At 56.9% G+C, this 22,757-nt stretch overlaps 11 protein-coding genes across 11 annotated transcripts; 7 read left to right on the plus strand and 4 right to left on the minus strand.

Moving 5' to 3' along the window:
* Positions 1–40: 40 nt before the first annotated feature.
* Positions 41–1,354, minus strand: LEU5 (uncharacterized protein; the record flags this gene model as incomplete). The annotated part of the gene is made up of 7 exons (XM_060603967.1): positions 41–89; positions 129–663; positions 708–771; positions 809–954; positions 997–1,075; positions 1,135–1,175; positions 1,231–1,354. The coding sequence occupies 7 exons, from the start codon at positions 1,352–1,354 to the stop codon at positions 41–43; spliced, it is 1,038 nt and encodes a 345-aa protein (XP_060460208.1).
* Positions 1,355–1,771: 417 nt separating this feature from the next.
* RPN7 (uncharacterized protein) lies at positions 1,772–3,160 on the plus strand (the record flags this gene model as incomplete). The annotated part of the gene is made up of 7 exons (XM_060603968.1): positions 1,772–1,901; positions 1,945–2,141; positions 2,183–2,328; positions 2,375–2,594; positions 2,630–2,910; positions 2,946–3,091; positions 3,129–3,160. The coding sequence occupies 7 exons, from the start codon at positions 1,772–1,774 to the stop codon at positions 3,158–3,160; spliced, it is 1,152 nt and encodes a 383-aa protein (XP_060460209.1).
* A 202-nt stretch (positions 3,161–3,362) lies between these two features.
* Positions 3,363–4,749, plus strand: OGG1 (uncharacterized protein; the record flags this gene model as incomplete). Its single annotated transcript, XM_060603969.1, has 3 exons — positions 3,363–3,826; positions 3,857–4,229; positions 4,273–4,749. The coding sequence occupies 3 exons, from the start codon at positions 3,363–3,365 to the stop codon at positions 4,747–4,749; spliced, it is 1,314 nt and encodes a 437-aa protein (XP_060460210.1).
* Positions 4,750–6,503: 1,754 nt separating this feature from the next.
* On the minus strand, positions 6,504–7,927 carry CcaverHIS019_0705270 (uncharacterized protein; the record flags this gene model as incomplete). The annotated part of the gene is made up of 6 exons (XM_060603970.1): positions 6,504–6,550; positions 6,589–6,878; positions 6,925–7,359; positions 7,397–7,528; positions 7,579–7,649; positions 7,712–7,927. 6 exons carry the CDS (start codon positions 7,925–7,927, stop codon positions 6,504–6,506), a joined length of 1,191 nt encoding a protein of 396 aa, XP_060460211.1.
* Positions 7,928–9,954: 2,027 nt separating this feature from the next.
* CcaverHIS019_0705280 (uncharacterized protein) lies at positions 9,955–11,234 on the plus strand (the record flags this gene model as incomplete). Its single annotated transcript, XM_060603971.1, has 2 exons — positions 9,955–10,290; positions 10,335–11,234. 2 exons carry the CDS (start codon positions 9,955–9,957, stop codon positions 11,232–11,234), a joined length of 1,236 nt encoding a protein of 411 aa, XP_060460212.1.
* Positions 11,235–12,166: 932 nt separating this feature from the next.
* Positions 12,167–13,819, plus strand: CcaverHIS019_0705290 (uncharacterized protein; the record flags this gene model as incomplete). The annotated part of the gene is made up of 4 exons (XM_060603972.1): positions 12,167–12,667; positions 12,700–12,841; positions 12,893–13,372; positions 13,407–13,819. The coding sequence occupies 4 exons, from the start codon at positions 12,167–12,169 to the stop codon at positions 13,817–13,819; spliced, it is 1,536 nt and encodes a 511-aa protein (XP_060460213.1).
* A 242-nt stretch (positions 13,820–14,061) lies between these two features.
* CcaverHIS019_0705300 (uncharacterized protein) lies at positions 14,062–15,335 on the minus strand (the record flags this gene model as incomplete). Its single annotated transcript, XM_060603973.1, has 4 exons — positions 14,062–14,149; positions 14,182–14,636; positions 14,669–15,081; positions 15,113–15,335. 4 exons carry the CDS (start codon positions 15,333–15,335, stop codon positions 14,062–14,064), a joined length of 1,179 nt encoding a protein of 392 aa, XP_060460214.1.
* Positions 15,336–17,383: 2,048 nt separating this feature from the next.
* MIR1 (uncharacterized protein) lies at positions 17,384–18,689 on the plus strand (the record flags this gene model as incomplete). Its single annotated transcript, XM_060603974.1, has 8 exons — positions 17,384–17,455; positions 17,489–17,514; positions 17,613–17,763; positions 17,807–17,817; positions 17,862–17,901; positions 17,938–18,026; positions 18,085–18,542; positions 18,577–18,689. The coding sequence occupies 8 exons, from the start codon at positions 17,384–17,386 to the stop codon at positions 18,687–18,689; spliced, it is 960 nt and encodes a 319-aa protein (XP_060460215.1).
* Positions 18,690–19,668: 979 nt separating this feature from the next.
* On the plus strand, positions 19,669–20,870 carry ERG6 (uncharacterized protein; the record flags this gene model as incomplete). The annotated part of the gene is made up of 3 exons (XM_060603975.1): positions 19,669–19,840; positions 19,893–20,549; positions 20,668–20,870. 3 exons carry the CDS (start codon positions 19,669–19,671, stop codon positions 20,868–20,870), a joined length of 1,032 nt encoding a protein of 343 aa, XP_060460216.1.
* Positions 20,871–21,214: 344 nt separating this feature from the next.
* SMD2 (uncharacterized protein) lies at positions 21,215–21,809 on the plus strand (the record flags this gene model as incomplete). The annotated part of the gene is made up of 5 exons (XM_060603976.1): positions 21,215–21,219; positions 21,289–21,502; positions 21,616–21,677; positions 21,716–21,750; positions 21,790–21,809. The coding sequence occupies 5 exons, from the start codon at positions 21,215–21,217 to the stop codon at positions 21,807–21,809; spliced, it is 336 nt and encodes a 111-aa protein (XP_060460217.1).
* Positions 21,810–21,915: 106 nt separating this feature from the next.
* CcaverHIS019_0705340 (uncharacterized protein) lies at positions 21,916–22,464 on the minus strand (the record flags this gene model as incomplete). The annotated part of the gene is made up of 4 exons (XM_060603978.1): positions 21,916–22,095; positions 22,235–22,255; positions 22,292–22,407; positions 22,440–22,464. 4 exons carry the CDS (start codon positions 22,462–22,464, stop codon positions 21,916–21,918), a joined length of 342 nt encoding a protein of 113 aa, XP_060460218.1.
* Between the last annotated feature and the right edge of the window lie 293 nt (positions 22,465–22,757).

Here is a 22,757-nt window from a genome sequence, read left to right on the forward strand (position 1 = left end):
TGTACGATGCATATGTCGTCTAATGTTGTGTCAAGTGGTGCTACATGTCCAACAATCGCTTCAAGAACTGCCAAGTGGCGAAAGATATACTGTGGACGTCAGTAGAGGCGCAGAGCAGCACGACTCACCTCGTCATAGGGACAACCTTGACGTAGCCAATGCTCAATCCCACGAAGAACCCTCGCCATCCGGACTGCGTGTATATCGCTCGGATCGCCTGCTTCCAGTTGATCCCAGCCCCTCCCTTAGCTCCGCCGACTTGCATGCGCCGACGAATCACCTCGAAGGGATAACTTGCGGTCTGGCTGATAAGACCAGCGACGGCACCACATAAGAGGTCTCGTTGCGTTGGGCGCTTCTTCAAGTACGGCATGTACTCGGGCAAGTGCTTCTTGAGCATGTTGTAAGTGAGGAACGACACACCCGCATAGGGCACCATGCCCATGAGAGTGACCGAGAATCCTCGATAGAACGGGTAGAACGGCAATGACCGCGTGAACACAGACACGCCGCTCGTCGTGCCGGGCTGGTTGGCGTACGCGCGCTCTGACGCGATCATTCGAATGGCCTGCCGCAATGTTGTCCGCTCGCCCGGATTCGTCTGGTACGCCATGCGAACGCGGATGAGCTCCATCGGATAGGTCATCAGAACTGAAGCCACACCTGACAGTTAGCGGCGAAGCCAGCAAAGTAGAGCTCGGACTCACCTGACGACGCTCCCGCCACGAAGAACCGTCCTGGCGTCGCGTACTCTGGCGAAGGGACCAGGACCTTGCTCGTGAGCTCATCTGGTAATAGAGATGCTTACCTTCTCGATCCAGTCGTAGAACATGAACTTGATACCCGCGTAGGGGAAGACACGCAGTAAGGTCGCCGAGTGCCCCTGCAACAGGCCGCGCATGCCGCTGGACCTGTAAATCTTGCCCATCGCATGGAACAGACCCATAGGTGTTCCTGTCATGTCAGTGTGCATTCTTGCTTAGCGTTAGAGCTCACCAGCATACTGCCTAAACTCTGCGTTTGACGTTTGGAAGAGGATCTTTACGCGGTCGAGGGGAGCGATCGCTGTCTTGGCCTGTGCACGCGATCAGTACCCGAACTCGGCTCGTTGGAACGCAGCGCACGATGACTTACTACACAGCCTGCAATGCCACCGACAATGCCACTAGTGACGACTGCAAGGACGTCAGCATTTGAGTGGCTCGAGATGAGTGCACACGACCAACACACCGTAGTCGACGCTCTTCTTGTTGGTTTTTGCGCGGTGCCGGCTCTCCAACCACAACCTCTTGACGGTCTGAGGCCCGGTCCCCCACGCTGGGGACGCGGCGTCCCCTGCCGCGTGACTGGCCATAGTCTCAATCACCGATTGCGCCGATTGAAAGGTGGTTGAACGGACGACGAGTGGACGCGACGGTGAGGAGGATGATGCAAAGATGGATTCTTGACTGGTTGACGGGCCTCGGTATTGAAGTTTACTTTACCCGACGCTGGCCGTTCAGCAGAAGTGCGGGGTTGGATGTGGACCGGGAAGGGGGGGTAAAGGGGGGCAAATGGATTCGGATCTTGGTGCGACGTCAAAGGTGAGTGGAGACAGGGCCGTGTAAGCATTATCAGGCACGTGGCTAAAAACGTGTCAATTCCTCAATGGCACGTGACTTTAATCCACGTGGCTCATGCAGACGCGTCGTTGCGTCAGTCCAACACCCGTTAATCATGTCGGAACTGATCAGTTTCAATAACAACACCTCTTCACATCTTCCCTCGAGCCATGGCCGACGACAGTGTTCCTCAACCGTTTCCGAACCTTCAGGTGCCCCAGTGGCACTACCAGATCGCCAATGTCGAACGACTGAGGGACGAGGCAAGCTCGTCCCTGTGGAAGGCGATTGAGAAGGATGGTGGGTGATGACACAGGTCCGCTTGATCTTTCGCTTACTCCAGAAATGGCGCCTTATGTGCGGACCAACAACCTCAAGCCACCCAGTGACGACCTGCTTCCAACGCTTGAGAAGCGCAACGCCGAGGAGCTTGAGTCGCTCGATACAAAGCTTAAGGATGCAGAGGAGAACCTTGGCGAGAGCGAGATCTCAGAACTGTTGCGGTCTAAGGCCATGTACCTTTGCCGGATCGGCAACAAGGTAAATAGCGTTACCCCGAGAGCGAGGCTGATCGGTCCCAGGAAGCCGCCATTCCTGCTCTCGAGACTGCGCTGGAGAAAACGACCGGTCTCGGAGCCCGCATCGACTTGGTTCTCGCCATGGTCCGAATGGGGTTATTCAGCGCCGACACGCAGCTCGTGATCAGCAACATTGCACGTGCGGCAGAGTACGTCCCCTGTCATTCTTATCGCGGCATATGTGCTTACGCGCAGCCTCATTGACTCTGGTGGTGACTGGGACCGCCGCAACCGCCTCAAGGTCTACCGCGCGCTCCACTGCATGTCCATCCGGGACTTCAAGGAGGCCGCTGAGCTGCTCATCGACTCGCTGTCGACGTTTACTGCAACTGAGCTCATGGAGTACGAGGAGTTTGTTGCCCTCACCGTTCTCGCTGCGGCCGTGGGGTGCGACCGCAAGACCCTCAAGGCGAAGGTGAGTGCACTTTATGACGACGCTAACTTTGGAAGATCCTCTCCAGCTCGGAAGTGACCGGCTGCATCTCTTCGGTCACTGAATTACACGCCATGGTCGAGGCGCTCTACAAGTCGAGCTACGCCGCGTTCTTCGTCGCCCTCGCCGAGGTCGAGCAGCGTTACCTTGTCACCAACCCCATCCTTGCGCCTCATGCTCGCTACTACATCCGCGAGATGCGGATCAAGGCGTATCAGCAGCTCCTGGAGAGCTACCGCAGCTTGACATTGGAGCGTATGAGCCGCTCGTTTGGGGTCAGCGAGGCGTTCATTGACCGGTACGTGCTCCCCTTGTTTTATATCTAACGCCAAGTGACCTCTCGCGCTTCATCGCCAACGGACGCATCGCGTGCACCATTGACAAGGTTAGCGGTGTAATCACAACCGACAAGCTGTCGTCGCAGAACAAGACTGCGCTGTACGAGCAGTTCCTCAAGCAGGGAGACCTTCTGCTGAGTGGTGAGCACTTGAGTGACGGCAGCTGCTGACTTTGCAGACATGCACAAGCTCCACCGCGTTGTCGGCTAGACTTCATGTAGAGCAGTGAACAGAGACCTTAGTAGTAGATGTTGCATAGGTAGATGCATTGATTGCAGTGTATGTGCGAGCCGGGGTGAGAACCAGTCCGGAGCCCCCCCCTAGCGATCACGTGATGGACATGAATCCACCATGTCGATCCAGTTGTGGGCGTATATGTTGCCTCCTCTCCTTCTTCAACGCACACCTCAAGATGGCCTCGTCCTCAAGGATAGGCCTCGGAAAGAAACTCTGTCGCCCTCCATTCCCGGCTGGGTGGTCATCGATCCAGATGAGTCCCGGCAACCTCACCCTGGCCAACACGCTGCCGGTAGGCCAGTCCTTTCTGTGGCATCGACACCTACTGCCAGACATGACGGAGGAGTACTCTCGGGCGGTCGACAATCCCCCGCGTGTCGTGTGTCTTCGACAGTCACCTACTTCACTGTACTTTACGGCCATTCACCCGACACCCGAGGCGTCTGAAGCTGACCGCGTCTCTGGCCTGACCCTCAATTGGCTTGTAGACTACTTCCAGCTGGCGCGCTACCCAGACCTCGAAGCGCTGTACTCCGACTGGCGAGCACGAGACCCGACCTTCTTCGGCAAGGTGGATCTCGGTGAGCGAGCGGTTGGCGTCCGTGTGTTGCGGCAGGACACTTGGGAGACGCTTGTTGCGTAAGTCCACCCCAAGCGCCGCTCACGCAGCTTTATCACCTCGACGAACAACCACATCCCGCGCATCACGTCGCTCATGCACCGCCTGTGTGAACGGTTCTCTTCACCCCTCCTTGCGCTCGATCATCCATCCGAGGAGGGCGAGATCGTGTACCGTCTCTTCCCGGGGCCTGAGGCGTTCCCGACCAAAGGCCTCGAACCAATCCTCCGCGAGCTCGGGTTCGGGTATCGCGCAGGCTTCCTCGATGCGACGCTGGATGTGCTGCGCTCCGAAGGACCCGTGGTTGAGGCACTCAACGCCATGCGCGGGGGCGACCTTGCAGATATCCGCGAGCGCCTCGTCCGATTGAAGGGTATTGGGAAGAAGGTCGCCGACTGCATCGGTCTCATGTGCATGGACCAGGTGCGTGTCCGGAGACTTGGTCGAGCATGTTATCTGACAGCAGCCCTCGCTCATCCCTGTTGACACACACATCTATGCCATCGCGGCACGACACCCATCCTTCCCGTCGCAACTGCGCAAGAAGACCATGAGTCCTGCGCTGTACGACGACATTCAGGCATTCTTGACCGAACAGTGGGGGCCACTTGGAGGATGGTGCCAGGCTGTCGTGTTCGCGGCGGACCTGAAACCTACTACACCCAAGGCATCGCGCTCGGCTACGCCCAAGAAACGGCCATCTGCGACACCAACGCCGACGCCAAAGAAACGGAGGTCGTCGGTGGAGGAGAAGACTGAGGAGAAGCTGTCCGTCAGTGCATCCCCGCCACTCCAGCCGTCGACGAAGGCATGCGCAAACGATTCGAAAGCCAAAAGTTCGATGCTTGAATTGCCAGAGGGGTTGAAGGCTGAGCTGCTGGAACTTCCTGAGCGCAAGAGACCCAAAAGGAGTGTCACAGCCGTGTCGTACAAGATCAAGTAGGACTTCAAATAGAGGTGGTACCTCTCCATGTATGTTGTCACATGTCTTTTGTGAGTGAGAAGCGTCGGGTTCTTGGTCACACACGTAGTTCTGGACCACTTTGAGGACCAGATGAGCTGGGTTGGGACTGCGACCTGCGGAATGAACTTTCTAACTGTTTGTGGCGAGAAAGGATACTGGAAGCCAGCAGCTTGGATGATGGTGAAAGAGCATATAGTCTTGAGCTTAAACTCTGTCTAGCATCTGCCAGCCTCAAATGACAGTTACTGTGAATGCCAGTCCCAGGTAAGGAGACCTCGAGCGATGGCAGAACTGTGACTGACTCTTGTCGAGCATGCAGCGACCCCAGCTTGCCTTAACGACAGAGTTGCTTGTGCGTCTGAGGTACAGGCATACGATAAGTCTCAATGACTTTGTGCAAAGCAGATCGCTAGCACGCTAGGGCAGTCGAAGAAGTAGCAATCGGTGCTCGGGAACGAGCGTCTCCTGTGGGGCGACAAGATCCTATCATGCAGTGCGACCAGTGCCGAGCTACGTACATGCTGGTGTTCTGGTCGCCAGTTCCTGATAAGGCTGGCTCGCCACAGTCTCCATCCCGGAGGGGTGGTGAGCGTGTTGACGAGGACTGAGGGGTGGCATACGTGGTCGTCCGCGTCGGGGTCGTTCAGATCGGAGTCGTTCAGATGAGTGTCGCTCAGCCCGCCCTCGTTCATGCTGGGGTCACCCCAGGTCCGTTGTGAGATGCTTGATGGGTGGTTTCGGGAGGAGGGCTCTCCTGAAGGGGATAGGCAGATAGTCGACAAAGAGGACAAAGATGGAGGCGATGAATCCTACTTTTATTGATGGAGGACAAGAATCAGAGTAAGAAACAGAATGAGACGAGCTGAGAGTAGTGAGACGTGAAAGTATCTCCCGCTAGCCAAGCTGATGCTCTCTCCAACTGTCGTTGACAACCTTGAGTATGGTAGAATAATAGTTCTTAATAGTCAAGCACGACCATTGGTACGACTACACAGTCCAGACTCTTTGGGGAAGCGTGAGTACATAGCTTCGGGAGTACTCTCGACGCCGGTTCTTTCAATAGCAAAAGGTAAAGCTGGCCAGTTCTTCATTCATAGTGTCGTGGACTCGACAATGACGAACCAGCGCCAAGCGTCCGGCCCAGCTCTCGAGACTCTGTCAGTTGCTGATGAGGTTCAGCACCTATGCAGAGGTCTCTCGCCCAAGATAGGCGGATAGCGCAAGAAACGTCATCGCTAACCGGATCGAGGGCCAAAGGATGAGAGAATCCATCTCTTCATCGGGCCCCTTCGAAGGCCGCTGCTGAGTCGGCTTGAAAGGCCGGACACAGAATCGCGCTAGATTGTCAGGTAAGATGTCTTTGTTGAGCACAGAGAGCGTTCGATCGTCATCGCCGGCGGCTGAGCACGTGTAGGAAGATGATGGAATCCAATAGCGATGGGCGACATAACCATCATTGTAGAAGTCAGTAGTAGCTTGAGAGGCGCGGTGATTGATTAATCAGTAGGCTTCACTTGAAGAGCGCTGGTCGCCTTGCGAGGGCCTGGCTAGTGTACATTGCAGCAAAGGTAGGATTGGTGATGCATTTCGATACCGTACTCTTTCGTGCTTGAGAGGGTATTCAGAGAGCGAGAGCATTAAAGTATAGTGCGTTGATACACCCAACTGGGACGGGATTCGGAGCAGAATCCAACGGCAAGACAGCCATTCGATTTCACGCACTACAAAGTCGATCAGCCGACAATGTAGCTGAGTGCAATGACAAAGTACAGGATCATGACTTGGCCACGTCAGCGATGCAATGGCTAGAGTACTCACGCATGAGGCCCTCGAGCCAATTGGTACGGCCGTCCTGGAGGAGGAGGTTGACGAGCATCACCGAGACGAACATGACGATGGTGTCAAAGTTGTGGAAGGAGAGAGTGAGGTCACGCGCGAAAGGCCAGGCGATAAGAACAAGGAGGGGGATCATGCCAGCGGCGATCTGGATGGACGACCCGACGGCGACGCCAATCGTGAGCTCCATCTTGCCCTTGCACGCCATCCAGACCGAGGTGACGTGCTCGGCAGCGTTACCGACGAGAGGAAGAAGGATGATACCAATGAAGCTGGCGTCGTTAGAGGCAGCTCTCGGTGTAAGGTCTGAAGACTTACCGAGGAGGAAGGTGCCACTGCTCAGCAGTCTCGTCAATGCTGCCGACAAGGATGTCGGCGGCGAAGGCCGTGATGACGGTGACGATGAGGAGCCACAGGCCGGCGCTGTACTTGTCCATCTCGGGGATCTCCTCCTCCTCTTCCTCAGCCTGGAAGAGACCGGAATGAGTGCGGAGCTGGAAGATAAGGTAGGCAATGTAGGTGCCAAGGAGCATAAGCGACGTGCCACGCGAAAGAAGGAGGAGGTTGGACGACGGATCCGGCTCTGCGCCAGGAGCGTGGTTGAAGAACCACCCCGACTTGATGTCACCTTCAGCCTCAGATGCGTGGTAAGCAGCGGGGATGATGAGGGTGATGCAGGAGAGGGTGAGGAGCGACGAGCTGGCCTGCGCAGCAGTGACCTGGAACGTCGACTCGTAGAAGTAGAAACCAGAGCTGATGTCAGCCACACCAGTAAGATTGACAGGCGTACGCGAAGAAGCTCATGCCGAGCACAAGGAGGAGGTTGGAGAGGACCGAACCGAGAAGCGAGTTCTTGACGAGGTCAAGCTTGTTCTGAAGAAGGGCGGCAATGGCGACAATGAGCTCGACGGCATTGCCGAAGCTGTTGGTTAGCAAGAGAAAGCGCACTCATATCAGAGTGTTGTTACCCACGTTGCGTTGAGCAGACCGCCAGTGGTCTGACCCATCTTCATGGAGAGCTGCTCCGTGGCATCGCCAAGAAGCTGCGCGTGTTAGCATCCGTTTATGATCGGTTGAGCAGCATCAGCAGCATCAAACAACGCACCTTGGCAAGGGGGACGATTGCGATAAACGAAGTAACGAATCTAGCAACGGCGCTCCAATGGAGAGCCTCTGCAACCATACAGAGGGGGACAGCGATGAGGAGGACGTTCAACCACGAGTTGAAGACCAACCAGCGGGATGACTTTAGAAAGTTGAACTTGTCGCTCTCATCGGTGTGCTGGTCGCCGAGCAAGGGCGTAGACTCGTGGGGCGGCATTTTGCGTGTTGTACCTGATGTGTGTGGGTAGATACCTGGGTGGGGTGGTCGATGGGGTGACGGGTGGAGGGAGGTGTCTGAGAGAAGGGACCGTGCGACAAAAGCAACGTCAACGGTGTTCGAGTGAGTGAGAAAGGAGGGTGGATGGGGATATGGGAGGTGGGATATGGGAAATGGGAGATGGAGCAAACAGAATGCCAAGAGCGATCGTTGGGAGTGAATGAGGGGGGTTGAGATAGAGCATAGAGTGAACTGACGAGGATTCAACGTGTGTGGTTGGTCTAGTTGGCTCGCTCAATGAATCACATGACGTACTTGGTGAATTTGCCCACCGTCTCTACAAGTCGATCGATTATAATGGTGCCCGGTGCCTGTCCTTTTCTTTGACATGGTGCTTGGTTGGTTGCTCATGACAGCCCATTACATCACTTTGGCACTTTGGTCACTTCTAGCCTTGTTCGGCACGTCGGCAGCTGCGGCAGCCAAATCCTTCACTTCTGCGCCACGATTTCTACTTGGACCACGCGGACCAGAGCTTAATACTTGACATTCCACTCTGGGTCCCATCCCTAAGATACTGTTTCAGAGCTTCGGCCCTCAGATCCTCAGATCGCTCAACACGGTCGCCACGCGATGTCACTATGCAATCGTGGGTGGCCATGGGCCCACGTGGACCCCTACAAGTCAAGCAACCTCCATGATCCACCACCACTACTCAACCCAACCCGCGATGAAAACTATTGTGCCACGTATCGCAAGCAAGCATGCTTCGCCCACCACGCATGCTGCCCGAGATGCGCGGTTACCAGAATCTGGAGTATGAGGAATCAGCAACGGAGCTTACGTGGTTAGCATGCTGGACAGAGGAAGGTGTAGGAAGCGAGCCACTGTCAGATGTCATCATGTTATAATAGACATTGCATCACAGCCGTGGGGATATTAGGTGGGCATATGGAGAGAGAGAGAGAGAGAGATAAGTGAACCGTGTGTCCTCGCCACTGATACAATCCTCGAGCTCTGGTGCTCTGGAGCCGGTGGAGTCAAACGCCTCAATATTGATGATTGAACCACCAAGTCGCCACACAGTTACACAAGTTACACAAATGACATCGTTACCTAGCAGTGCACTCGCTCGCTTACCAGCTCGGTCCTCTTCCGCTCTTCCAAGCCTTTTGATCTTGGTGATCTTGGAGCTTGGATCTTGGACCATCCATGAACCATCCACATTCCATCACCATCCACCGTACACCGTGCACCAGGCACACCACGGTTTTACCCTTTATCGTCACCTGGTACTTTGGCCCATCCCACGTGGTAACGTGGGGCTCATAAGGGAATAGCCCATTCCTCCGGGCCCCGCCTTGTTCAGCCTCTGAGACTTCCTCCGAGGCGGACACGAGGCCCATCTCCCCATCTCCTCCTCTCCCCACTCGGATTACTCAATTACTCCTTAATCCCAGCTTCTCTCTTCCAAACCATGTTATAAGTTGACTTGTCCCTACCTCATCAAACCCTTCCCTCCTCTTCCTCTCACACCAAATCTCGGTGGCGATTTTGACCCTTGAGACTGCCATCCTGCCGTCCCCCTACATGCCCTACAGGCCTACAACCTCATCCCCACCCTCGACCCTTTAAACGTTTGACGCCAATTGACTGTCCCTTCGGCCCTCGACGTGTCGGACGTGTCGGATGTGAAACCCCTTGCGACTTCAAACCCCCACCAAGCCCACTCAACACCCAACGCACGCACCCACGCACCTCTTCAATATCGGTTTATCCAGCAGGTCTGCTCGGTCAGCAGGCCACCCGAACACCCACGCGTACCAACGTCTTGGCTTGAAATTCATTGCACCCAGCACCCAGGTCAACTCTATACTTGCTGATGGCACATTGGATCCACTAGAACAATAATCACTATCCTCCAAAGCCTTTAACGCTCAACCTCAACGTGTCTCCTGTCTCGTTCCTTCGGCTTTCGTTCCTTCTTCACCTTCCTCCTCACATCGACTCTCCGCAACGCGACCAAGATGCCAGCCACCGAGTTTCGCAAACAGACCGTGTCGCCTGCTCCTGGCTCTGACAGCGAGCTCATGAGCAGCGACGGTCAAGAACATCCCAAACCCATCTCGCTCCTCAGCTCGATGATGGCGGGGCAGACGTCCCCGAGGCCCAAGCCGCCTTTGAGCGGTTACACGTCTGGTCCATCCGCCCCCTCTACCGCACCGTCAACAGCCGTCTCAAGTCCACGGCCCCAGGAGGAGCCAATCTCAATTCTCCGGCGAAGCAGTGTCGGATCGGACGGTGAACCCTTCTTCCTTCCCATGGCCCGTGTGCTACCCGCGTCACCTGAGAAGCAAGAAATCGTAAGTTGACGCGGCAGCGAGAGACAAAAGTCCCAGCTGATTAGCCGAAACAACCGCGTCCCAGTGCACTCAAGTTCGCGGTAACAAGCCGCCCGTCCGAGTTTGAGCGCCAGCCTGTGACAGTGGTGCCGCAACAAGATGATCACGAGGACGACCACGGCACGGTCACAGACAAGGGTTACGAGGAAGACTCGGAGGACGGGTTCACTTCAGACGACGAGCCTTCCTTTATGGTCCAGGCTCACCACAAGATGGTAATGGCGCGTGCTCGCGAGGCGCAACTGGCAGCGGCGCGACCTTCCTCGACGACTCCCCCACTTCGCCCCACTGCTCCTCCACCGCGACGTGGACGTGGCCACGTTCGCGTGGACCCGGCTGTCGGCGATGACACTGGTCGCTGCAGCCGCCACTACAGCCCACCACCGGGCTCTCGCCCACACTTCGCCCCCCCAGGCGGTCCGCGCAACGGCCGCGCCGGCAGCCCTGTTCCGGAACCCATGGACATCGATGACGAAGAGGATGATGATGATGATGGCGACGATGACGAGGAGAACGACGGGGACGGGGATGCGGCGTTCAAGACCGACTCTCGCGAGGACATTGCAGCCACGAGCACCAGCTCCAGCCCTAGGCCGGCTGCCGAGCAATCAACTGGACCAGCTTCCTCGATCGGCACGGGCGTGCGTAACATGCTGCGGCGCGCGTCGGAGCACCTCCCGTCGTTCCGGAGACCGTCGTTTACGGCGCACATTCCCGAGGAGTCGGTTGCGCTCGACGATGACAATGTCTCCGTTGACAGCGGGCGCGTACTGCTGTCAAGGGCACGTTCGTTGGGTGCGAGATCGAAGCCGGTCGCAGTGACCCTGTCGCAGGACAATGTCACTGCCATTCCCAGTCGCCCGATTGCCTGCCCAGCTAGCCCTCGCTCCACGCAGCGCATATGATCTGCTTCGACTCACGAAGCTGTGGCGTGGCCACGATTGTAGCAATAGAGTAGATGCGGACGACCACGAGACGTTGTGTACATCGAGAAACGTGGCAGTGAATGTGTAAACATGCATAGTTGATGACGCTGCTTTGCCATAGTAACATGGCGCGCGTTTTGGCTCTGGAACCAGTAAGAGATGCAAGAATTACCTGGTGCCAGGTGGGAACAAGGTTGACAAGTGAGCATGTGACCGATGGTTTGGAATCCGATACGATTCTCAAGTTGTGGTTGGTTGATTCAAGTCCAAAGCATTGGGCCTGGTGACGCACTGGTGGGTGGCTACAGTTGGACTGGCCGATGCGAGATTGCGGGGTTCCCCGCCCCTTAAACGGCTTTTGTTCATCGCGGGTGAGGCTGCGGGAAGCGGGGCGCATGGTGTAAAGAGGTAACGGGCGCTGTAGGGCAAGAAGGCAAGAAGGGCGAGGCGTGGGTCACTCATGGTACAGGCCAAGCCAAGGCCTCCAACGACAGTGCAAGCATCACCGAGGATCTTGGATTCAACGGTAACGGCAATGGCAAGTATGGCCCGCCGCCGCAATGCCGATAAGTGTTCTTGCCGCACCCGAAAGCAGCTACAAGCAGCCCAAGCCAATCAAGCCAAGCTGCCATTGAAGCCAAGATGCCAGGATACTAGGATGCCAGGATTGGCAGGTCAATAATGCCCAGGCCCAATGCCAAATACCAAACCAACGACACAGCGCCACTAAGATCACCTGGATCACTGGATCACTTGGATCACACTCCCACTTACTCTAACTTAAGCACGATTGCAACCCACAACTCGACTCCACACACTCTCTCCTTATTCATTCACGCCAACCGGTCTACATCTTTGCATCTCACACTCGCTTCATCATTCAACCTGTAGTACCTCTATCCAAGCACAGGATGGAGCAACCGTCGAACGTGACCCGCACGCAGTCGCACCGCCGGCGCCCATCGCTCCAGTTACCACCTGCCGCCTCCCCGCGTGCCATCCCGCTTCCTTCACCGCGGGCGATCCCAACGACCTCGCCCCGTCCGATACCCATCACTAGCCCGCGCGCAGTTCCCCTCCCGGTCCCCCAGCGCCATGGTAGCTTTGTTGGCTCGTACGGCTCCATGACTGACTTTACGTCAATGTCGCCTCGAGCTCTCCGCCGGCGCAGCATGAGCGGGAGCTTTAGCGGCTCGGCGTCGCTCGGCAACTCGTTTGTCCTCGGGCCGTCGGTCACGGATGAACTCGATAGCTGGCTCGACGTCACGGCCGAGGACGTGCTCAAGGAAGCTGACGTCGAGACACCACACGTCACTGGCGACACTGGGCTTGAGAAGGCCACGGAGCTCCTCCTCAGTAGCGACGCCAACTGCCTCCTCGTCGAGATTGGCGGGGGCTATGGCCTCTTTGACGTACGTGTGTTGTTGATGCCATTGACGCCCAGTACTCGGACCTCAACACTGTCCTCCTCTTGGTCCTGATCTCGGCATCGCAGGGCGTCACTGACGACGTGTTCGACGACCGCTCGCGCGAGCTAGTCAACTATTTCAAGCGCGGTATCCGTTTCGGCATCGGCGCCGTGTGCGGTGCGTAACTTTCGCCCTGGTCTAGGCTTTGATCTAACTAACTAACATCAGACATCTCGCAGAAGAATCCTTGCCACTCATTCCCACCTCACACGCCTCTGCGGCGTCTACTGCCGCTCTTCGCTTCCGGCATCCACCGCGTTGTCATTACCGGTGAAACACCGCAGATCCTCACTGCGTTGGCGCTACTGGCGCACCTCACGCGCAAGCCGCCACCCATCTTCCGCATGCCGCTCGGTGAAGTCGACCTGCCTCTGCACCAGCTCGTCTCGCTGCCGCAGACTGCGACGGTACTCGACGCGATGCAGGTCATGAGCCTGAACGGCCTCAGCGCGATCGGTGTCACGAACGGCGAGCCAGACCGTGAGGGCGAGCTCGACTCGCTCGTCGGCGTCGTTACCGCCACCGACTGTGCCAAGGCCGTCGTCCCCAGTGAAGGCAAGCAGGCGCTTGAGATGGGCCTCTCGGACATGTGCAAGGGCGTGCTCTCCAAGTATCCTGGAGGCGACCTCGGAGAGGAGCGCGTCCCAGGTAAGTTTAGTATACCTCCTGAAGCTGACCGCAGTCCACACCATCACACCGGCCACGACAGTGCTGCACGCGGCGAGCCTTATCCTTGCGACCAGTTCCGTGCGCGTGTTCATGCGCACCCCACCAGCGGCCTCCCCACCCCTATCACCCGTTTCGTCCCTGGACAGGTTCAGCCCGCCTGCCTCGCCGAGTCTGGACGGTGCTGCCGTTGGCCTCCCCACCCCGCCACCCACTGTACTGTCATCTCAGTACGTCATCTCGGTTCTAGACATCCTCGCGTGTCTTGCACGTTCGGCCCCGGGCAAGCTGTCACCCTTTGAGCCTACGCTGGGCCCCGAGTCTTGGGACATGCTTCCCGACAGTGTTAGCCGGCGGCGTCGGCGTGCCAGCAGTTCGATCACTGGCTTCGCGACATGGCGCTGGGCCGGCGACCTCGCACCCTTCTAACCGTGCTTCTCAACACTCGCCTTCCTCCCAACATCCACTCCCACCCGTCCCACTCTGGCTCGTCATCCATCCATCATCCGGATCACTGTTGCAATCATCGAAACATAACATCATGCAGTCACAAGAACCTGTTGACAGTGTAGTATGCAAAAGATACTGTTGCTTGGTATTGCATTGGACTAAGGTGGTACAGTTACAACGATGGGGGATCCTTATGGCGTATCAGTCGAGAAGGAGAAATGTTATAACAAGTAAGCCATGAGGCCAAACACAGCGGCGACGGTCATCATTCCCCCGGCTCCAAACGTCGCGATCCAGTCATGTAGGGAGCTGCAGTGAGCGCAGTCTAACGGGCGACTCACGTCTGCTCGATGGGCACCTCGACGCTGGTCATCTTCTCGTCGACGTTGTCGTTGAGCATGCGCTCCAGCCGAGCCTCCTTCTGTATCCACACATTCCGGAGCCACAGCTCAAACTCGCGCGCCTCCTCTTGAGTCGCGAGCGGTGTAATGTCGGACGAGTTGTGCGGTGGCCGTGGGAGCGACGGAATCTCCTCCATAGAATACAGGTGCAGGTGCAGACGAACGGTGGGTGGCGGCACGCCGCGTAAGAACACGGACCCGAGCCCGTACCACTCTTGGGGGTACTTGCCGAACGGGACGCCTGGATACGCGATAGTAATGTCCATGAGCTGCAAGTCGGGCATGGAGGGAATGAGCGTGCGGAGAGCAAACAGCAATCCCGTCGAGCGCGGGTGCAACACGCCATCGAGGTCGCGGATACCCTCTCGTGCAGCGTACTTGGCGCTCTTGGTGCGCTTTATCAGCTACCAGCCATCATTCTGCCCACCTCGTTATCAGACACGATCGTGCCTTCTGGGAAGATGAGGAGCCAAAGTGGCGACCCGGTTGCGGCCTGCTTGCCGAGTCTCGTGAGGGCGTGCGTGAGGTGTTCCCTGTCTGCTGCCCAGGAGCGGTGCATGAAGATGAAGCGGAAGAACTGCATACCCCACCCAACGATGGGGAGGTGCTTCAAGCTCGCCTTGAGGAGGATTGTGATACCACGCGCATGACCGGCATAACACGCCAGGATCCAGAGGTACATCCAATCCGTGTAAGCCTGGTGGTTGGCCATGAGCACGAGGCGTGGGGGAAGATGGACGCGCAGTTTCCCATTATGCGTAACCAGACCAGAGAGCTCTGGAGGCGCGTTTGTCGTGATGGTCAAGCTCGTTGGTGCGCACAAAACCGTGATCGCAATCACTGATGTCAGATGGAAAGCGAAATAGCTCACGCAGTCGCCCAAACCCGTCCTTTGTCCAGTCAATCGCCCGTTTATAAAGTTGTTTTCCACCAGGTAAGAGGAGGAGGGCGAGACAGAGGAACTGGGCGCTGTTGAGGCCCAAGATACCGAGGTCGAAGACGAGGGGGAACACAATCCGCGACCACAGGCGCCCATGCCATGCCGGCCGGTCTGCAATGGGGATGGTGTACAATGGCTGGGTAGGCGGGGACATCGTTTCCAAAGGTACTGTATTGAGGAGTGACGATGGGAGGGGCGCGTTGTGCTGCGGGCGGCTTTGCTTATGGGGCCAGCTCGTCAATGACGTGTTGCGGTCAAGGGATGGCGAGGTGGGTTAGTGACCGCTGTGTACGTATGCATGCGTATGCACGGAAGCGAAGGCACATCCCTCTCCCCCCCCCCACACAGTCATGGGGAAGGTGGTTAAGGCTGTACAGTACGGGTGGCGACTAACGGCAACCGAACCGGTAATGGCGGGAACAGGGATATGGAAGACTAATAATGAGGATGACGTCGGGGGCTGATTGGTTTGCCACTGATTTGCCACTCAATTCTAATCACCTCTAATGCTCACGTGAGGGCGTTCCAGTCTTGTGGTCCGGTCTTTGTCGGTGTGCCTCGGTGCCGAGGCCGATGCCAAGGGAACTGTAGGTAGTCAAGAATCAGAACCATCAACTTTGTGGATTGTGGAGAAACAGAGAGATGGGCGCGCCTGTCTTTGTCGCTTTGTCTTGATAATTGTAAATGGCACGTGGGTTGTTCTCGGTGCAAGTCGACCGTCGTTCAGAGCTTTCCCATTGAGGTGTTATTGTGGTTATTGTTGCGTTGCACTCACCCCTCACAACGTCACAACATGACTGGCACGGACCGCTGTTCTACACACTGTGCATGTGCACTGGCTTGAGCTCAAACACTGGCATTCCTCAATCTTCACTTCCTAGCCTTGTCTTCACTCAAACTTTGAAACCATTAGTCACCTCTCCAACCCAACATGCTAGTTGCCAGGTTGCCATATCAGCAGCACGTACAAGCCCTCTTGGCGCTCGTCCTCACTTCCTTGCTACTCATGTGCGTTTCCCATTTCGCGGCTCACGCAGCACCCTCGTTACCTTCTCTTCTCCATTCATCCCACGCATCAACTTCCTCCACAGCCCCAGCACGACATTCGGCGCGTTCGGCTACTGCGAGGCGACATGCACTCGCGCAGCGGCGTATGAGTATGTCCCATCTGAGGCCGCTAACCACAGGTGGTGTGAAGAGATCAACGCCTCCCTCACTGGCACGATGCTGATTTGGCCAATCTGTACGTTGGTTGTGGCCAAGCTGATCAAGGCATGGGATTCACCTTGTTCGTAACGATCTCGATCATCCCGCTTTTCATAGGCAAGGGCAACAATCAGCTCTTCTTCTTTAGTTTGGTGAGTGTGAGCAAGTGAAGCAAAAGACCAAGAAGAGGGAAGGCTAATCGTAAGGGCGTTAGCACTGTCAGCCTCTTCTTCGCTTGGCTGTTTTCTGTATTTGGGTGGAGTGTTGCGCGGCGTGCCTTGGCGATTGAGGGACAGGAGGCGGACCTGGGGTGAGTTCATGAGAGGTGAGGTGCTGATCCAGCCCCTCGCACTGGATGGGCCTCGCGGCAATGATATGTCTAGGATGGTGAGTGGGGTTAGTACAGTAAGGGCTCACCACTGCTCATGGCTCATTGGGTGGCCACGCGACATACCTACCGTCTCCAAGTCCGCGCGTCGATGGGCGCCCTCGCCGACCTCGTCAGTGACTGAGACCTCGCCGACCTCGTCAGTGATTGAGACGGAGTACTACCATTATAAACGGACGACGCGCACGTACACACCCGCAACGCAAGCCGAGGTCGACACGTACAGTCAACCATGTTAGAACAGTTGAGGGAGTGGTGAATGGCAAAACTACTCATGCCGTGTTGATCCCCTGCTATGACGTCACATCGGACCTTTGAAGCCGCGGCAAAGGTTCCGGGCGTGGTGACTATATCGGTCGTCGTCATGAGTCTCAGCACCGAGGAGATAGACGGCCGACCAACAATGTCTGGAACTGAGCCTCCCCAGCCTTGGTCATATCGACGTCACCCCATTGATAGGTAAAAGCTGTCTCTTACCATGTAGAAACATCAGCCTCTTCCTCATCTCTCGTTTTCCTCTTGACACTGACGACGGCCTAGTCCCGGCCTGTACTCCCAAGCAAACCCTCACACTCATCCTGAACCTACAGCCAACATAGTATCTCGCCATGTCGTCTAAACCCGCCGTCAAGCCGGCCCTCACCCCCACCTTCACCGGCTCCGACTATGCCAAGTTCTTTGTGAGCGTTAGGGACGGTCACATCTGACGACAGACAGCCGGTGCTTTGTGTTGCACGCTGTGAGTGTACTGGAGCTCTTGTGATTGCGCTGGGCTGGCTTGAGGCGCGCAAATCGGCCGAGCGGGCCTGGTCATATCGAGGTCAACGCTAACAGGAGCTCGCATGGGTTTATGACACCCATTGACGTGGTGAAGACCCGCATCCAGATCGACCCTGCGCTCAAAGGCTACAATCTGGTGACCGGAGCACGCAAGATTGTTGCTGCCGAGGGTCCCAGGGGTCTTATCACTGGTGCTGGGCCTACGTTTGTGAGTACTCTGATGAATACTTCTGGCCATGAGCTGACGACAGGTTGGTTACTTGTGAGTGCGAGCTGACCATCTGCGGTACCGAGCTGACGATCCAGTCTCCAGGGTGGTGCCAAGTTTGCCGGGTATGAAGCTGCTGTGAGTTGATCGCCGCGATTGTGCTGACCCGCGCAGAAGAAGTACCTCGTCGATCTGAGCGGTTCACGAGAAAAGGCCATCGAGTACCGCACAGCGATCTATCTCGGTGGTGCTGCCATTGCCGAGTGCGTTTACCTCTGGGGGGGCTCTCTTGCTCGTGAACATCCTTGATCTGACAGCCAGGTTCTTTGCCGACATCCTCCTCACGCCCGCTGAGGCGACGCGTATCCGCCTCGTCTCCAACCCCAAGTTTGCAAACGGTATGGTGCCGGCATTCACTAAGATCCTCAAGACTGAGGGCGTCGGCGCGCTGTACGCCGGATTCATTCCCATCCTGTGCAAGCAGATCCCATACGCAATCGGACAGTTCACCGTCAACGAGCGCTGCCTCGAGTTCATCTACCGGCGCATGACGCCCGAGAAGCGCAAGAATCTCACCTCTGGCCAGCACTTTGGGATCACGCTTACGAGTGGTATTATCGCTGGTTTTGCAGCTGCAATCCTCTCGCACCCTGCCGACACACTGCTCTCGCAGATCAACAAGGGCCACGGGCCCGAGGGTTCGCAAGTGCATCGCTTGGTCGCGATCGCCAAGCAGGTCGGCTTCCAGGGCCTGTGGGCTGGCCTCGGCCCGCGTATGAGTGAGTCTCAAATGTTGGGGTAACTGACACGCAGTCATGACTGCTGGTCTGGTTTCGTCCCAGTTCGTCATGTACGGCTGGATCAAGAGGGCGCTTGGTGCTCCGGCGGGAATCGAGATTCACAAGGAGACCAAGGCGCCCAAGTAGGGCTTGACAGTTTGATAGAGGGTCGTTAGTTTGTGTTCCATGTAGCGTGGTTGATTATGGGCCGATTCCGGCCGATTGCGGATTGCCGATCGTCGAGATATGCAGATGCCGGCACGTGCGACGCCAGTTTGCCTCGTACCATGTTTGGAGTTTGACACGTCCCGACCGTTGGGTACAATGGCACGAGGGCGGAGAGTTTTCGTGCAGTGTGTGTAGACTAACGATGAACGTAGACGGCGTAGACGATGACGAGCAAACAAGACAGGGCGTAGACGGACAGTTATGAGCCTACTGCTTATCAAGTGCCCGTTGTGTGGAGGCAAGTGGAGGTGAATGGCGGATGGCACGATCTAATCGCCGTCGATTTCGCAACCATGCTCACGTCAGAACGGATAACGGACAAGTCCTAACTCTTAGTCCCCAACCAGCCACGCGGCCACACAGTAGGACTCTACCAGTGGCTGGATGTTAGGTTGGCGCGTCGCGTCGCGTCCACCATGCCAGAATGGGTTCGGCCGGACCCTGAGACCTTCACCGTGGGGTGGGTGGGGGAGATGCGGCCTAACCCTGTGTGCCTTGCAATGCCAGCCTGGTGAGGAGAAAAATAATAGGATTGTGCCCCGGGCAAGTTGGCTTTGGGCGTATTGTTCGTACGATGGCGCGCGGCGAGAGCGACGCCTCATACAGACCCCAGGGACCTTTGATATCCAAGGCCCATGCAGATGGGCGGCCAGGGCCGGCTCATGGCACGATCACAAAGACCGTACCCGGCTAGCCCTGGTTGCGATAGAGCGCGCTCAGTGGCCGCCGCAAAAAGTGCCAGCAAGACGCGCCTGGTACCGACCACCATTTACTATATCCCGGTGACTTTGCTGTCTCTCTTATTCTTCATCTCATTCTTCATATATCCATCGCTTCTTTATTCTTCTCTACTTTTACACTACTACCCACTTAATCCAAAACCATCACCATCACCATCATGCCCGCCGCCGACGCACGCTCCGAGGCCCGTGTCTCCAACTACACCAAGTTCTGGAAGAAGGACTCTGCCGCCGACGGCAACACCGACCGCTCTAACCGTATCGACAAGTACACCGACCTCGTCAACGGTTACTATGACGGTGCGACCGAGCTGTACGAGTACGGCTGGGGTGAGTTACGCGACGCAAAGCAGCTGGCTGGATATCTGAACTAACTCCTCAGGCCAGTCGTTCCACTTCTGCCGCTTCTACAAGGGCGAGCCGTTCATGCAGGCGATTGCGCGCCACGAGCACTACCTCGCGTCGATGATGGAGCTCAAGCCCGGCATGCGCGTCCTTGACATTGGGTGCGGTATCGGTGGCCCAGCGCGTGAGATTGCGCGTTTCGCAGACGTCGAGATTGTTGGTATCAACAACAACGAGTTCCAGGTCGGGCGTGCGCGCAACAAGACTGCCCGTGCCGGTCTCCAGGACCAGATCAAGTTTGTCAAGGGCAACTTTATGGCTCTCGAGGAGCAGTTTGGCCCCAACAGCTTTGATGCCGTCTACGCCATTGAGGCGACGTGCCATGCGCCTACCTTTGAGGGCGTCTACGGCGAGGTCATGAAGGTGCTCAAGCCCGGAGGCGTCTTTGGCGTGTACGAGTGGTGCATGACCGACGAGTGGGACGAGTCCAAGCCCGAGCACAAGAAGATTGCGCACGGCATCGAGGTCGGCGACGGTATCCCCGAGATGCGCACTCTCCACGCCGCCCGCAAGGCGCTCAAGGGCGTCGGCTTTGAGATCCTCCACGAGGAGGACCTTGCCGCCCGTGACGACGCTGTGCCTTGGTACTACCCTCTCGAGGGCGACATTTTCAAGGCCCAGACGGCTTGGGACAGTGAGTCACTCTCGGGCGCCGGGACGCCGTCCTTAAGAAGCATCGCGAGTGAGCGGCAGGTAACTTGCTGTTCCTCGTGGCCCGCTCTAGTCCTGATGTGAACAACCACTAACCCCAGTGCTCACCTGCTTCCGCACAAGCCGCATCGGTAAGATGATCACGCAGAACTCTGTGTGGGGCCTCGAGAAGATTGGTATGGTCCCGAAGGGCACGTACGATGTCGGCGAGAGCCTCATCACTGCCGCTAACGCCCTCATTGCGGGCGGCAGGACGAAGCTCTTCACCCCCATGGCACTCTGGGTGTGCCGCAAGCCTAACTAGATGGTGTTCCGGGTTTTGGATATTGTTGTCTGCGCGTAGGCGCGTCTACATGCATCGTGTGTTCGTAGCTGTAATCAGAGCTGCACGCAGCACGGCTGTGCGGGTTTGGAGATCAGAGAGCTGCCAAGTGCTTATCCGCATTTGAAGCAAGGGTCTGAGAATAATAGTGTGCACAGGTTGGGCTGGGGGTTGTCTGTTGTCTGGATTAGCCTAATCATGCGGACGCTGCCCACGAGGTCGCGCCACGGACCGCCAAACCCCGAAATACCACCACGTGGTCTGCGTCTCGTATCCAGAACCGCCGCCCAACAACGATTATCGTCACCACTCCCAAAACAACAATTATGAGGTACGTCGGCGCAGCTGACGCTGTGCCAGCAGTGACAGCAGCCCCATGGACTTGCGAGCTAACTTCCAGCCAGTACGCATCTGTCCCCAAGTCGGAACTGGACGAGTCGCAGATCCGCGAGCTCGAGGAGTACGAGATCAGCCAGGGGCCGCTGTCGGTTTTGCAGCAGGCAGTGCGCAACAACTCGCAGGTGCTGATTTCGTTGCGGAACAACAAGAAGCTGCTGGCGCGTGTCAAGGCTTTTGACCGGCATGCGAATATGGTGCTGGAGAATGTCAAGGAGGTGGGTTGCGGTTTGAGGGAGGCGCGTTGCGCCGAGCACGAGCTAGTTGCACTTTCGCCAAGGAGGAAGGCAAGGTGGCGCAGCTACGATTTCTTCAATGGAGCTGACACCAGATGTGGACCGAGACGCCCAAGGGCAAGAACGCCAAGCCAGTCAACAAGGACCGCTTCATCTCGTTAGTGCAACTAAAGTGTTCAGACCAGCTGACAGCAGTAAGATGTTCCTGCGAGGCGACTCGGTCATCCTCGGTACGTTCTGTCCTTGCTACCTATCAGCGCTAACCCCAGTCCTCCGCAACGCGGCATAGAGTGTGATTGTAGTGTAGCTGGCACGTTGGCACGCGATACCCGATGGATCCCTGTACTATTCTTTCGCGGACAGCTACTGATACATGATCTGCTCTGCTCTATACACTAGGGACGCGCGTCAAGGACACCGGCACCGGCGGAGGAGTGCCCGAACTCAACGACGGCGTTGACGGCCTTCATGTCAATGTTGCCGCTAAGGGCGAACGAGGTGAGGGCGCGGACGGTGAGGTCTTCCTTGACACTGCCGATGATTTCATAGAATGCGCCCTCGGTGAGGTGCATGTCCTGTTGTCAGCGGGGCTGGGGTTGGGGGTGGGGTGACGGAGGGAGGGGAAGGTTGGGAGGGACGAGATGGGAAGAAGGCAACGGTAGGCAAGGGTGAGCAAGGATGGGAAGATGGGCAAGGTGAGAAGAAGAGACATACGCGCGGGATGTGCACCGCAACCTGTGGAGTCAGCTTGCAAAAATGTAACAAGCTCACCTCGCCACCGTCAGACGCCTCGATCGTCGCCGTTTCGCCCACAAGGCGGGTGACTTTGGCCACGAGGCGGACAGTCTGTCCGCGGTGTTCGGAGAGGTAGCGCGAGTTGACGCGGGCTGGGTGAGTCTGACAAGCCGCTGGAACTCACGCTCTGCCCCGAGACGACCAGACATTGTAAAAGTGTAGATGCGTGGAGGTGTAGAGGTGTAGAAGACAAGATGAATTAAAACGATGAGAGATGACGCGACCCACAAAGTCAGTCATGTCAACAGTCATAGTACGGTCCAGTCACTCGCGACGCGTCTGCCTCCGCTAATCCCATTCTGCTAATCATCCTTATCCTAATTCCGTGCCTAGGCCTAGCAAATCCTCCACCCTCCACCCTGCACGTGACCAAAAAGTCTGTCATGAGACATGCCATGAGAATCGCTCATCTAACTTTGTATCAACAAGTCAACAAGTTAAC

This window comes from Cutaneotrichosporon cavernicola, assembly GCF_030864355.1.
Source record: "Cutaneotrichosporon cavernicola HIS019 DNA, chromosome: 7b".
Taxonomy (NCBI): Eukaryota; Fungi; Basidiomycota; class Tremellomycetes; order Trichosporonales; family Trichosporonaceae; genus Cutaneotrichosporon; species Cutaneotrichosporon cavernicola.